At 58.4% G+C, this 12,619-nt stretch overlaps 1 protein-coding gene across 3 annotated transcripts; it reads right to left on the bottom strand.

The window, feature by feature from the left end:
- Positions 1-5,230: 5,230 nt before the first annotated feature.
- LOC311174867 (SH2B adapter protein 1-like) lies at positions 5,231-10,669 on the bottom strand (the record flags this gene model as incomplete). Of its 3 annotated transcripts, none has more annotated exons than XM_084239639.1 (8): positions 5,231-5,607; positions 6,340-6,508; positions 6,642-6,853; positions 7,056-7,259; positions 8,744-8,919; positions 9,029-9,120; positions 9,358-9,459; positions 9,716-10,669. In XM_084239639.1, the coding sequence occupies 8 exons, from the start codon at positions 10,652-10,654 to the stop codon at positions 5,231-5,233; spliced, it is 2,271 nt and encodes a 756-aa protein (XP_084095765.1). The 3 variants fall into 3 exon arrangements, with proteins under 3 accessions (XP_084095765.1, XP_084095764.1, XP_084095766.1); XM_084239638.1 differs by having other exon boundaries at positions 5,380-5,607; positions 6,284-6,508; positions 9,716-10,654; XM_084239640.1 differs by lacking the exon at positions 5,231-5,607 and adding an exon at positions 5,797-5,881 and having other exon boundaries at positions 6,282-6,508.
- Positions 10,670-12,619: the final 1,950 nt, after the last annotated feature.

Genomic DNA, 12,619 nt, shown 5'->3' with positions numbered 1-12,619 from the left:
CTCCCACAGGGGCTCCCCGGGGACAGGCGAGCAGAGGCCCCAGGATGAAGGGCAGAGGATGACGCGCGGGACTCCAGCCCAGAGCGGGAACGGGTGATGGGCACCTTGATACCCACGGAAGGGTGGAGGGACTTGCCAGGACTCAAAAACAGGCTCCCAGAGCGATGGGCAGTTGTTCAGGGCTGGGTATCTCAGAGAGAAAGCGCCGGGAAACGTCTGCCCCCAGCCGGACTCTAGCCTGTGGGGAGGCCGTTTGTCGGGAGTCGTAGGGAGAAGGGAGTGGGGTGCAGAGGACACGGGGGCCATTGCTGAGAACTCAGGGAGTCCAGTAACTTACCTTCCTCAGCCGGGAGCTCCACCCAGGGAAACAGAAAAGGACATACTCACTTGGGGTTCATTCTAAGACTACCCCCCCCCACCAGGACTTAGGCCTCAAGTAAGGGCACCAGGCCACCAAAAGGGCACCTGAGGTTCACCAAGGTCATCCCATAAAACCTCCCCAAACTCTGAGTCTCAGGGCCCTCCCCTCCCCTCCCCTGCAATCTGTACCATGAGCCAGTTGCTCCCTGGGGTACCCTGGAGGGAGCGCCCTGTGTGCATCTGCGTGTGTGCATGTGTGCGCGCTGCAGTGCTGGGAGAGGGCCCTGCCAGTCTCCTCCAAGGGACACTCACCACTGGGGCCGTATTTCTCCAGATGCCGCTTAACTTGGTCCGGGGTGAGGCCTGTTGTCTCGCTTACCCCAAAATGGGCCAAACATCCTCTGTGGTCTTGGAGTGTGCGGCCTCCATTGTGCTCCCTTCCTGGGGGCCGGGGGAGGTGTGTTCCTTCTAGGGGGACTCTCACACGTGGGGGGCCTTCCTCAGTGTGTCCACCTGCCTGTTTGTGTTTCTTCCTTTTCTCTCCTACCCTCCCAGGCTTTTCTTCCCTCCACAAAGCTCTGACCCCCATCCCACTTGCAGCAGGTCCTTATGAGGGAGTGGGGGAGGCCAGGCTCCCCCCTCCCCCAGGTCAGGGATTGGCTGGCTGAGACTCCAGCAGGAGGGGTCAGGAGAGAGCGATTTCTGCTGACAGAGGGGGAACAGTGGGGCTGCAGCCTGAGATGTCACTCACGAGGGAGCTAAGGTGGCTCCAGCCCCAGGGGAGGGGGGCAGGGAAAGACACTGCTATGACTCCTCCCCCAACTGCCTCGACTTCCTCAGTTACACTTAAGTTCCTATTCCTGTTCTTTCCCTGAACTGACTCCTCTCAGACCTTCACATTCACTCCCCTGGCACCTCTTCCCAGTTCGCCCAACCTGACCCCATTTCTATTGCCACAGTTCTCCTTCCTCCTCACCTACTTTACAGAAAAGGTAGCAGGGATACTCCAACTTTTAGGGGATCGATCGTAGAGAAGGACATCCTTTGAGGGCCAGAGGAAGTGGCTCTGGAGGAACAAGGGGAAGTAGGGAGCGAGAGGGTCAAAGGGACAGGGCAGAAGATGGTAACTCTACCCTTGGGAGGGGTTGCCACAGCCATCAACAAGGGATTTAGTGTCCAGGCCCTGTGATCAAAGCCAGGACTGCCTGTCTCTCCCCTAAACTCCCCCCCATCATCGCTCTAACTGAGCCTCTGAGAACATGGCCTTCAGGGTTCCCCCATCCCCGACAGGGAATTCCCACCCCCCCAACAAGAAAATGGGATACCCAGGCAGCTGGGTAACCCAAGAGGCTACGGAATGTGCTGATGGCAGAGAGGGAGAGATGTCTCAGGATGGGGGTAGGGTCACCCCAAGTCATGTATTGAGGGTCACCTCACCCCACACTGTGCTCTTTAGCCCAGGGTTTACAGAGGTGGTGTGTGGCCTGCAATGCACTCTGGTCCCGAGTATCTGTCAAGGGTACTGAGGTGTGCAGTTGTGTGCTCAACCCCACTGGAAGAGACGAGCGGAAAGGCACAAGGAGGAGCCTGGGGGCGCTGGATAAGGCAGAGGCTGCAGCCCCAAGGAATGGGCTCAGCAGGTCTAGGGGAAAGGACAGAACAGAGCCAGGGCTGGGGGAGCAGAGGGGGCTGCAGGGTTAGAGGAGGGGGTCTGAGGTGCAGTGGGAAAAGGGGTAGCCCAGAGGTGGGGGGGAGCAGCCAGGGGGTGGGGACGGGGCCAGGGCTGGGCGCAAAGCCTCAAGTTGTTGCTGAGCGGCTGGCCTTGGCGTCAGCTTCCTCAGAGAAGCAGCTGCTCTGAGCCCCCACCCCCCGGCCCCACCCCTGCTTGGGGATGAGGGCCTTTTGGTTCCTCTCAGGGCAGCTGCTGGAGGAGCAGACAGGGTAGACAGGGTGTGGGTAGGGGAGGCAAGGAGGGCAGAGAGGCTCATGGAGAATCCTGGGAAAGGTCAGTGAGGGGAAGCGCATTTTGACCCTGTCCTCCAGCCCTAACTCCACCTCGGCCTGCTCCCTGAATGATGAGGCCACGGACCTCGGAAAGGGCCTGGAGGCTGCTTGCTATTCTCGTGCTCAAGTTCCTCAGTAGACGAGAGACACAGAAGACAGCAGGCAAAAGAAAGGGAAACCCCACTTGTGGGGAGTGGGTAGGTCGACAGGGATGGGGTGGCTGGCACTTAAGGATTCAGCTCCCCTCATACTCACCGCTTCTACTCCCTGAACTTGGGGGAGGGGCAGCCTCCAGGGTGAGTTAAGGACATGGTGCTCCTCCCCTCCCTCCCTTCCCCCCCTTTACAGGGTTCCCAAACCCCTCCCCTGAAGCAGAATCCTGCTGTGACCCATTAGTGGGAGGGGGGTCAGACAATGGGATGTGTCCAGGTCATATCAACAGGCACCTCCACCTGGTCTAGCACCCACCTTCTCTGGCCAGAGCCAGGCAGAGCATGTGCCAAGCTTTTGGGGGCTGGCTGGCTTCTCCCCACCACCACCTGGAGGAGTGAGTGACAGGGGCACTGTCTTAAAGGAGCGGGAATGCCCATACGTGGAGGAGAGACTGCCGAGATCACAGCTGCAAGGAAGTGGCGAGCAAGAGACCCAGGAAAGGCGGCTTTACAGGCCACTGCTGCCAGCAGGGCCCTTTAAGGTTCTCCATCTCCACCACCCCCAACTTCCCAGAGGGGGACTGAAGCCAGAGAGGGAAGGGCCCCAGCCAAGGGCTGCCAAAGAATCGCCATCGGGGATGAAGGCTGCCTAATGAAAGCTGACTATCTCCCACCCAGGGTCTCTAAGCTCTAAGTTCAGAGCTGGAAGATTTTCTTCTCTCCTATGAGGGCTGTGTGGGAGCCACGTTCTGAAGGACATCAAGGCAGAGCCAGGCCAGTCCCTGGCCAATTTCAAACTTCAGTTCAACCACCCATTGAGAAAGACTTAGAAGGGAAGTCTCTTAGGTGTCTCTAGCCAAGACATGCAAACCTTGGTGGGGTAGGGGGGTATCCCTGTATACCTCTCCCCAACCCATCTTCAGAAGGCAGGTCCCTGAAAGCTGGCAAGCTGGCAGGGTTTCAGGGAAGGGGGAAGCCTCACAGCACCAGGAACTGCCAGAGGAGGAGGATCAGTTCCTGCTAACTGGGGAAGTCAGGAGGGAGACAGATATCACCGCCTTTACTGCCCTCACTTTAAGAACGCAGCACCCAGATCCCCAAACCATTCCTCCCTTTTCAAGGCCAACTCTATCCCCAGATTCCAGAGGCCCAGGTTTAGGGGAGCCCCAGGGATCATCTAAAACAGGGAGAGCCAGCAGACTCCCCCACTCTACCTCAGCCTGGGTGGCCTGTGAGCCCAGCTGCCTCCTGTCCATCTCCCAATAGGACACAAAGGCCAGAATAGCAAGGTCGGAAGCGTGGGTAGGGCCTCCTGGAAGTGGGGGCAGAGGCTGGGGGGCACCTGGGAAGGAAAGCAGAAGGCAGGATGGTAAGAGGCAGAGCTGGATGGAGGTGAGCGGGCCAAGCAGTTTAAGTAGGATTCTGCAGTACCCCATCCCTCCTAGTTGGTGCCCACCACCCCAGAGCTGGGAAGTCCAGGGGTGCCCTCTGTTGGAGAGCAAAACCACAGTTCAGTTCAGAGGGCGGAGCCTGGGTTTCATGGAGGGCCCTGAGGAGGAGAGGAGCGCTGCCAACTCAAATGCCCACAGGGGCCAAGAAGTCATGTGACTTTCTAGGTGGGTGGAAAGAGGGCAAGGTGGAAGAGGAACTCCGTGACGCTGGATCTTCTGATTTCAAGAGAAGCCGGCAATCTGTGAACTCCAGTGGAAACATCACCCAGGCCAGGCCAATCACGTCAGCAGCTCCGACCCAGATGTGACTCCCGTTTCACAGATGTGTCCCCACACGGTATCCCGAGTCGGGGAATGCTACACCTTGCCCAGGTAACAGAGTAAATAACAGGCAAAGCCAGGTGCGCTTTGCCTTCCATCCTCCAGCTTCCCTGCTGGGGCCTGAGGGGCTGTCAGCCTGCCCTGGGCCCTCTCCCCACACAGACGCCATGGCCCTGCCGCCCACTCCCGGTGGTCTCCCTGCCTGCTTTCTCCCTAGGGTAGGAAGCCTTAACCAGAGACTCCACAGCAGGAAAGGCCCCTGAAGACTGGCAACCCCGCTGTTCACCATCCTGTCCCATTAAGGGAAGTTGCCCAGAGACCCCGAGAAGCGGGGTCCGGCTCTGCACTTACGGCTCGACCACCACCACAGCCCGTGAGGAGCGGGGGCTGGAAGCACAAGGCTGGAGAGCAACAGGGACTCGACCTGACCCTGCTTCCCAGCCTCGTAGCTCTGGCGCTGACAACACTGAGTGGGCTGCTTTCCTGACCCGCCTGGCCCAGCCCCCACCGCAAACACTGGCCACAGCCATCACGATGGAACTGAGATAAATCCTTTTAGTTATGCGTCTCCATTTTGTTTAAAACAACCACCACCACCTTAATATAACTGACAGCCCTTCCCCTGCACCCTTCCTTGGGCCGGGGAGGGGTGGTTAATGGGGAAATGGCCCCCAGGGGTGGGGCTGACCATAGAGCCCCTCAGGGAGGTAATGGAGGCCGAATCCCCTGCCCAGGGGACAGGGCACCTGTAGTGTATGAACTGGGGAGTTAACAGGGCTCGTCAACCTTTTCTTGTACCATCATGCATGCCCTTGGCCTTCAAGGGTCAGGAAGCATGTGGGAGGGGATTCCTACTGCTCCTCTTTGTCCTTACCCAGTCCCAATCTCACCAACCGAGGGCTGGGGAGCAGGAAGAGTGGAGAAAGAGTGGGATGGGGTGCCTCACACGAAGGAGTACTGGTTACTAATGGCACTGGGATGGCCCCCTTCTTCTCCATCGCCCCCTAGTGGCAACTGCTGGAGCTGCACCATCAGGGTCACCCCAGGATCCCCACCAGATCCAGAGACTCCCTGGGCCTCCGTGCCAGGTGCTATGGCCTCTTCCAATTCAACCACGGGGACCAGCTCAACCACGGGGACCAGCTCTTCCTGGGCCCCTCCACTGCCCGCTTTCTCTTTCTCTTGCCTCTCTTTGGCTGCTGCGGCGGTTGCTGCCGCCACTTCTGGCGCCCCCGACGCCTCTTCTGCCCCAGGTTGTGGGGGATCTGTCCATGAAGGGGGTTCAGGGGGCTGGGGTAGGTCATGGGAGGTGTTCGGTTCTAGACAGGAATGGTAAGAAGACAGACTGATTGTGGATGGAGGCAAGCTCTTGCAGCGGCCTTCCCTTCGCTCATCCCCCCAGGAGCCATGTGCTATCTCCCCCGCGTCCCATCTCCTGACAACCCCCCATGCATGGAAGATGGATCATGGGCGGCAGGGAGAGGAGGACCACACTTACACACAGTCACTCACTCCGAAGGGCATGAGGGTGGAGGAGGCATCGGGGTAGCATCGATCTCCCTTGCACACCCCTGCATGGCTCCCGGCCTGCTCCTGGCCTGGGGGGGAGGGGCAATGTGGGGACAGATGAGACGTTGGGGTGGGGAAAAGGGAGATCAGACAGGGACATCAGACATGGGGGGGAGGAAGGGGATCAGCCCGAGTGTCCCCAAGAAGGGCAGGCCAAAGGCAAGGGTGTGAAGAAGGGCAAAGACAAGGCCGGGAGGATGGGCCTAGGAGACAGACAAATGATGGCACAGAGGAGCTGGATGGAATGGGGATGACCCGCCCGACTTAGCTTCCTCCCGGGCTCCCACAGGAGCCCTCTGCCTGCCTACATCCTCTCAGTGTGCTTCTTCCCTCCAAAACCCCAACACTCTGGGGCCTTCTCCACCCTGCTCCCCTAACAGCACTTTCCTCCTCAAGCCCCCCACCCCATCTTTCTGGCACACACACCTCCTCACTTCTTGGGTGCACGGGCACCTCCTCCCCTGCAGACCTGCTCTGCTCACCCTGCTGTCGCTGGGAGGATACGACATAGCTGACAAGGACGTCACTGGGGCCTCCAGACTCCAGAGGGACGGGGTGCACCCGGAAACACTCGAGCATATCGAAGATGGACAGGAACCACAGGTGCCGGGCCCGGCACTGACCCTCCTCATTCAGCAACAAATGCAGGTGCTGAGGGTAGGAGGAGCCAGGTGAAGCGGGAGTCTAAGCCCCTGCCAGTTACAGAGCGCTCTCCCCGACAGCAGTGTGCCCGCGCCGCCTGCAAGCTCGCTGCATGGAACACAGCCTTGTTCTAGTCACTCACCTTAGCCTTGCCCTGGAAGTTGAAAGTGAGGACATACGCGCCCCTCCTTATCTCACTCTGTCGTACCAGGAAGACACCGTGGGAGCCGGCACCTCCCGCCAGCACTAGCTGGGCAGCCTTGAGTCGAGAGAGCATCCCGTGGAACCAAGGATACCCTGAGAGGGGCTGGTCCCCCTCACCTCCCTCCGACTCCCCCTGGAACAGGAATGACCCTTCAGGAAGGAGAGAGGGAGGGAAACTGGGATCAGGGACGCCTCCCCCATCCTGGGGGAAGAAAAGTCTTGCTTTCCCCTCGTGTGTCACTCCCACCCCTACCCCCCCAGCCCCCCAGGCAGGTGCCTCAGGAGGCCAAGATAGCTTCAGGGAGTCAGGCAGCTGGGCCTGGAGGCAGACACACACTCACACCTCTGGTACCTGTGGCTGTCTCCGGAGTGTCCAGGGGTGGGTAAGGGGCTGAGAGGGGATGAACCACCCCTGCTGGGGGTCCCTCTTCAATGGGCATTCGGGGGGGCAACTCTGGGGGAAGTAGTTCCATCAAGTCAAAATGGGAGGTGGCAATAGAGGCAGAACTGGGGGAGATGGATGCCGAGGGGCGGTCTGAGAGGCCACCATATGCTCCTGGGGGGGGGGGAAAGAAAAAAAAACCGGGAGTGAGCAGAGTTGAGAACTCCAGAAGCTCCCTTTGGCAGGACTGTTCTGCCTGGGTACACGTCACCACCAGCCAGCCGACCCCCAGTCAGCTGGCCAGGGTGCTGGGTCCTTCTTTAGGTTTTATTGACCCGATGGGTTTATTGATGACTAACTTAGATTTCCTGCAGTGCTGAGGGAACTGCAGTCACTGCAGAGGAGTCCTCGCCTCAAACGCGCCTATGCCTTCTCTGCATCACTAGCTGAACTTACAGCTATTGTTGCAGAAGTGGGGGTAGAATCCCACATGCATTTTCACTTTACAAATAGGTCCTTTTCCTGCCTACAGCACAATGCCCTCAACTCTTGGGGCTAGAAATCCTAGGAATCCCAACTCAACTGACTTGACCTTCAGTCAATCTGTATTTATGTATCCCCTGCTTGAGCCCACTCATCCCATATGATTTTTCCAAATCTGGGCTCTCCCCATCTCACGTCTCTGTTCTTGACGGCTGCTCGTGCAAGCCACACTCTTTTCTCTCATCTCCCCGTGTAGCCTGATTCCACCAGGGTCCTACCCCTCTGAGCCCCCAAGGCCTCTATGCCCGAGTTCCTCTTTCCACGTGGATGTCTTGTGAGCCCATGGAGGGCACAGAGCTCATCTCAGGCATCTCTGTGTTCCCCACCCTGCCCAACGCAGGGCGAGGCATGTGCGAGGGTATTCCTGAGTGTCTGCTGACTGGCAGTCCAGGCCTACAGGTATGGTCAGTGCTCAGAGCTAAGTAGAAGAAAGCACAGAGAACAGCCGCTCGGCTATCAGGCTGGGGTAGCCCGTCTTTGTCAGTGACTCTCAGGTGACCCAAAAAAAAGCCATGTCCACCCCTTTACCACCACAAGGTCTTAGCAGCCTGAGAAACAAGGAGATTGGAACTTATAAGGTTCATTTTAGCGCTCAGATTCTCTAATTCATTTGTTCATTCACTGAATACAGCCTGCATGCTATGAAGCTGAATTACTGTGAAGCTGAACCAGAGGATCAGGAAGAAAAGGTATAGTCGAGTCTTGTAACGTGAGCTGCGAGTTTATGTGGTGAGCAGGACATGCATGTGTTTAGTCAGCTAAGAAACACTGGCACAAATGCAGGCAGACACAGTTTAAGAGCAAAACAAAGACATCTATAAAATGTTCTGGAAGCTTGGAGAAATGTCTAGCCAGAGTGGTGGCCTGTACAAGACTTATGGGAAAGTGGGTCAGGCTGGGCACAGACGGCTGGACAGGAGTTTGCTTAGGACTCAGATGATGGTGGTGGTGATCTGATGGTTCTAACTGGCTTCCTATGTTCAGGAACAAAAGATAAAACATTGGGGGAGGAAGTGGGAGTAGGCAGCTGAGAAGCAGGACTGGGGTGCCCTGGAGTCTGGACAGAGGGCCTGGGCCTAACAGAGGCTGGGCTTGTACAAAGGCGCCACCCTTACCCTGTGACAGACGGTCGTTGCTCTCGCTGGGGCCCAGCAGCAGATCCTGGCTGGGCAGACTCTCTGAGTGATTGAGGCAAGGCGGCTCCAGGTTGTCTGTGTTCTCCCTTGTAAGGACTGAGGTCCCAGGGGCCAGAGGGAGGGTCATGGGACGAGGACTGGTAGCAGGGCAAGGTCTGCACAACAGAAAAATGGTGCTGGGAGGCAAGTCACCAGGTGAGAGGCACAAAGCTGCTCCCCACACCCGCCCCAGCATCTCTCACAGCCAGAAGTCAAGTTCCTCACCCTGGGCTCAGGCATTCTTGGATGTCAGACACCCAGGCCTTTACATGTAGAGCGTCAGCCGTCTCCAGGATATATTCTGAAGGGCCTTCCACCTACAGGAACAAGAGGAGGTTCAAAGGCCAGTTCTGGGTCCTGAGACCTTCATCTTCCCCCAACAACCAGAGCATCCTCCTGCTCTTCCTTCCTCCCAGAAAGGCCGTGGCCCTCAGGGACAGACTCTCAGGGTACCTGACACCTACACTTTCTTCCACCAATGCCCCCTGTTTGTTTGCTAACAGCTTTCTCCCCAACACAAGTGCCCCAAGAGGGCAGGGGGACAGGGCTCCTACCTTAACCACAAATGTGTTCTCTCGGTCAGGCCTCTCCAGGGCCGTGGCTGTCCGCACATCAGTGATAGTAGAGCAGGGGATGCTAAGTCGCGGCCGGGACGCCTAGGTTGGGAGGGAGCGAAGGGCGGGTATTTGGTGCACAGAAACCATCCTTCCTTCTACACCCTAGTTAGACTAAAGCAAATGACTATTCCTTTAGTCCTTGCCCACAGCTACTAGCCCAAAGCCAGGAGTAAGCTTTAAAAACAGTACACAGAGCCATGTGCAAGGGCGGGCAAGCCTCCCGGCCTATCTGCAGGGCCCAGCCACCACTCTGGTGGCTCAGTCACTCGCTCCCCACCCCCCCACCAGACCTCACCTTGGGTGGTACAAAGAACTCCAGGCGACTTCCTCCTCCTCCTCCTCCTTCTCTCCGAAGCAGCAAGCGACACTTCTGCCACTGAGGCTGCCCTCCTCCCCCTGAGGTAGGCCTAGCTGCCCCTCCCCCCCGGCCCACTCCAGCTGGGTCAGGGGCTGCCTCTTCAGCCCCCATGACACTCAGCAGCTCTTCCCTCTGCACCATCCCTGCTGCATCCTTCAAGGTCCCCCCACCCCGACTGAGTCTCAGCCTCTCAAAACGGTGAGTCCATCTGTCCCCAGGGGAGGTTCCATCACTAACCAGTCCCCTGCCAATGGTCCCAGCCCCACCAGAGGAGTTGGAGTTGCTGTTTCCACCTAAGACTGGGGGGCCCGTCGAGGTCTCTAGGGGCCCAGCTGGGGAAGGAGGGTCAACAGCCCCCCGCCACTGCAGGATGCCACGGACTGAACCACGGACGGAGCAACCCACTGAACGGAGGGAGAAGCGTTTCTTTAGCTTCGGCTTCGAGGAGGTCGTAGAAGAGGAAGAGACCGAGGAAGGGAGGGGGCCGGCCAGGTCCCCAGATGATCGAGAAGGGCCCAGCACAGCCAGGGGCCCGCCCACCCTGCAGCTCTCAAGGGACAGGTCATGTGGCGGGATCTCCACACCAGGACTCAGGGGAGCCAGGATGGGAGGTGACAGGGAGCCACAGGCCCGGGCCACCTCGGCTTCAAAGTGCTGCAGGAAGAGCTCAGCAAAACGGCGGGAAAAGGCGGCCTCAGCGCCTGGCCCTGCATACTGTGGGTGGGAGGCCAGGTAGAGGCGAAAATGGCAGGCAAAGTCCAGGGCAGCAGCCCGGGCATGGGACTCGCAGAACTCCCGCCAACTAGGAGGAGGGGGCGGTGGCAAGGGGGGAGGGGAAGGGGAGGCCCCACCCTCTGGGGAAGGGGCACCATTCATGATGGTCCCCAGGAGGTGGAGAGAGGGAGCCTATGGGGCGGGGCAGCAAAGAGGGAAGCGGCCAGAAGACAGGGGGTGAGCGGCAGCAGCTGCAGAAGGAAGAGAGGCACATACAGAGTCACTGCTGAGGTGGCGCTGGGGGCTCAGCCCCACCCCGAGCCAGACTCTGTACTCTGCTCTGGAGTCTTCAGAGAGCCCGGGGAAGGACATCAAACTGCCTCCCTCCCAGGTCCTCACACCCCACACACCCCAGTCAAGCAGCTCCCCATGTCTAGCCTGCGCTATCCTGCTGCTTCCCAGCCCACTGTCCCTGGCGTTGGTTCCAGGAGCCACGTGGAGCACCTTCCTCTAAAAAGGAATCTCTTTCACCGCACCTCGCTTCTCTCCAATGACTCCTTACATGTTTCCCATGTGCTGCTCTTACCTTTCCAAGTGAGAGGACTTAGTAACCTCTACAGCAGATAAGACTGAAGCTCAGAAAACTCTCAGAACTCCAAGTCTACTGTTTTTCCCATTGCATAGTCCTTGTCCCCAGGGACTGGCTGGACCAGCCTCAGTCATGGTCCCACTGGCCCCTCACTGCCTGGCTCAGGGAGCCCTCAGGGGAGCTTGGCCTGCAGAGCTGACAGATCCTGCCTCGTGCACCCTGAGGGCCAGCTCTGAGGAGGGAGGTTACTCATTAAGGAGGATGGATGGATGAATGATGGATTAAAGCAGCAATTGTCTTGAAAGCCGACCCCAGGATCTAGCACCCAAGCGCTGTGTGAAGGAGAATGGCCTTCTTGGAATGCCACTTGGAATGGCCACAGCCCACTTCTTTGGTGCCCTTCAGGCTGGGGCCAGAGACACCAGCATCGGATAAGGAAAGACTGTGGGTTGGATCAGGGCAAGTCTTTGATGGCCACAAAGTAAAAAACAACAACAGGGAGCTGGGACCCTAGGACTTATCACCATCTCCTCCTCTCTTGCTGGGGAGTGTGCCCTAAAGGCTGGTTAGTACGGTAATTAAGGCCATAGGTTCTGGGGTCAGACTTAGGAAGAATTTCCAGCTCTGCCACCTATTAGCAGTGTGATCCTGAACAAATGATATGTCCCTCCTGAGCTTCGGTTTTCATATCTACAAAACAAAGCTAACAATCCCTAACCCATAGAACTGTTGGGAGAACTAAATGGAACACGTCAGCACTTGACACAAAGCAAGCACCCAATAAGTGGCCGCCATTATGACTATCTTTACGGGTTCCAATTTTCTAACAGAGAAAGCCTTCCCAAGGTGGAGGAGCTGGGCATGTGGCTAGCCCACAGCTTTTCCCCATACTACACTGGAAGATGACTGGCTCCAAGACTGGGGTGAGGGCAGCTCAGGGAAATCGTCCTAAATCCTCAAAGACCTCAGACTCCAGCTCAGACTCACAGTCATCCACCCCTCCCCCTCCCCCTGCCCTAAGCCCTACACACTAGATGGCTCCAATCTCAGGAACCGCTCCAAGCCAACGAGAAAAACCAGGAGGTGCAAGAATCCTGGAGCACAGGGGAACCGAGCCAAGAGGTGCAGACACGGCAGAGACCAATCTCCAGGCAGAGGCCACCTCAGCTCACGCGCCCACCCAACCCTCTGCACCACAGGCAGACCCAGCCCCCTTCAGGCCCGCTGACCCTGCGGCTCCTGAGCTGGTGACTCAGTTTCTCTTCGGCCAGGCAGGACTCAGACACATTTTCCCGGTGCACCTGCCTCTTGGCTCAGTTCTGATATTTCCCGAAGGGCGGGTGGTGGAGTGTGCAGGCTCCGCTCCCGGCTCGGACCCTCCCGGCCCGCTGGTCCATCCACTCCGACCCGACCCTCCTCCCTGGACACCCTCTACCCGCCCATTCCCCCGGGCCACAGCCTCCTCGGGATCAGCCCTGCCGGCTGCACTCTCGGGGGCCGGGCGTCCCTCCCAAGGCCCGGGCCCGGGGAGCGGGGCG

This window comes from Talpa europaea, assembly GCF_964194135.1.
Source record: "Talpa europaea genome assembly, chromosome: 8".
Taxonomy (NCBI): Eukaryota; Metazoa; Chordata; class Mammalia; order Eulipotyphla; family Talpidae; genus Talpa; species Talpa europaea.
Note: the sequence above shows the minus strand (reverse complement) of the source record. Positions and strands in the feature narration are given on the sequence as shown.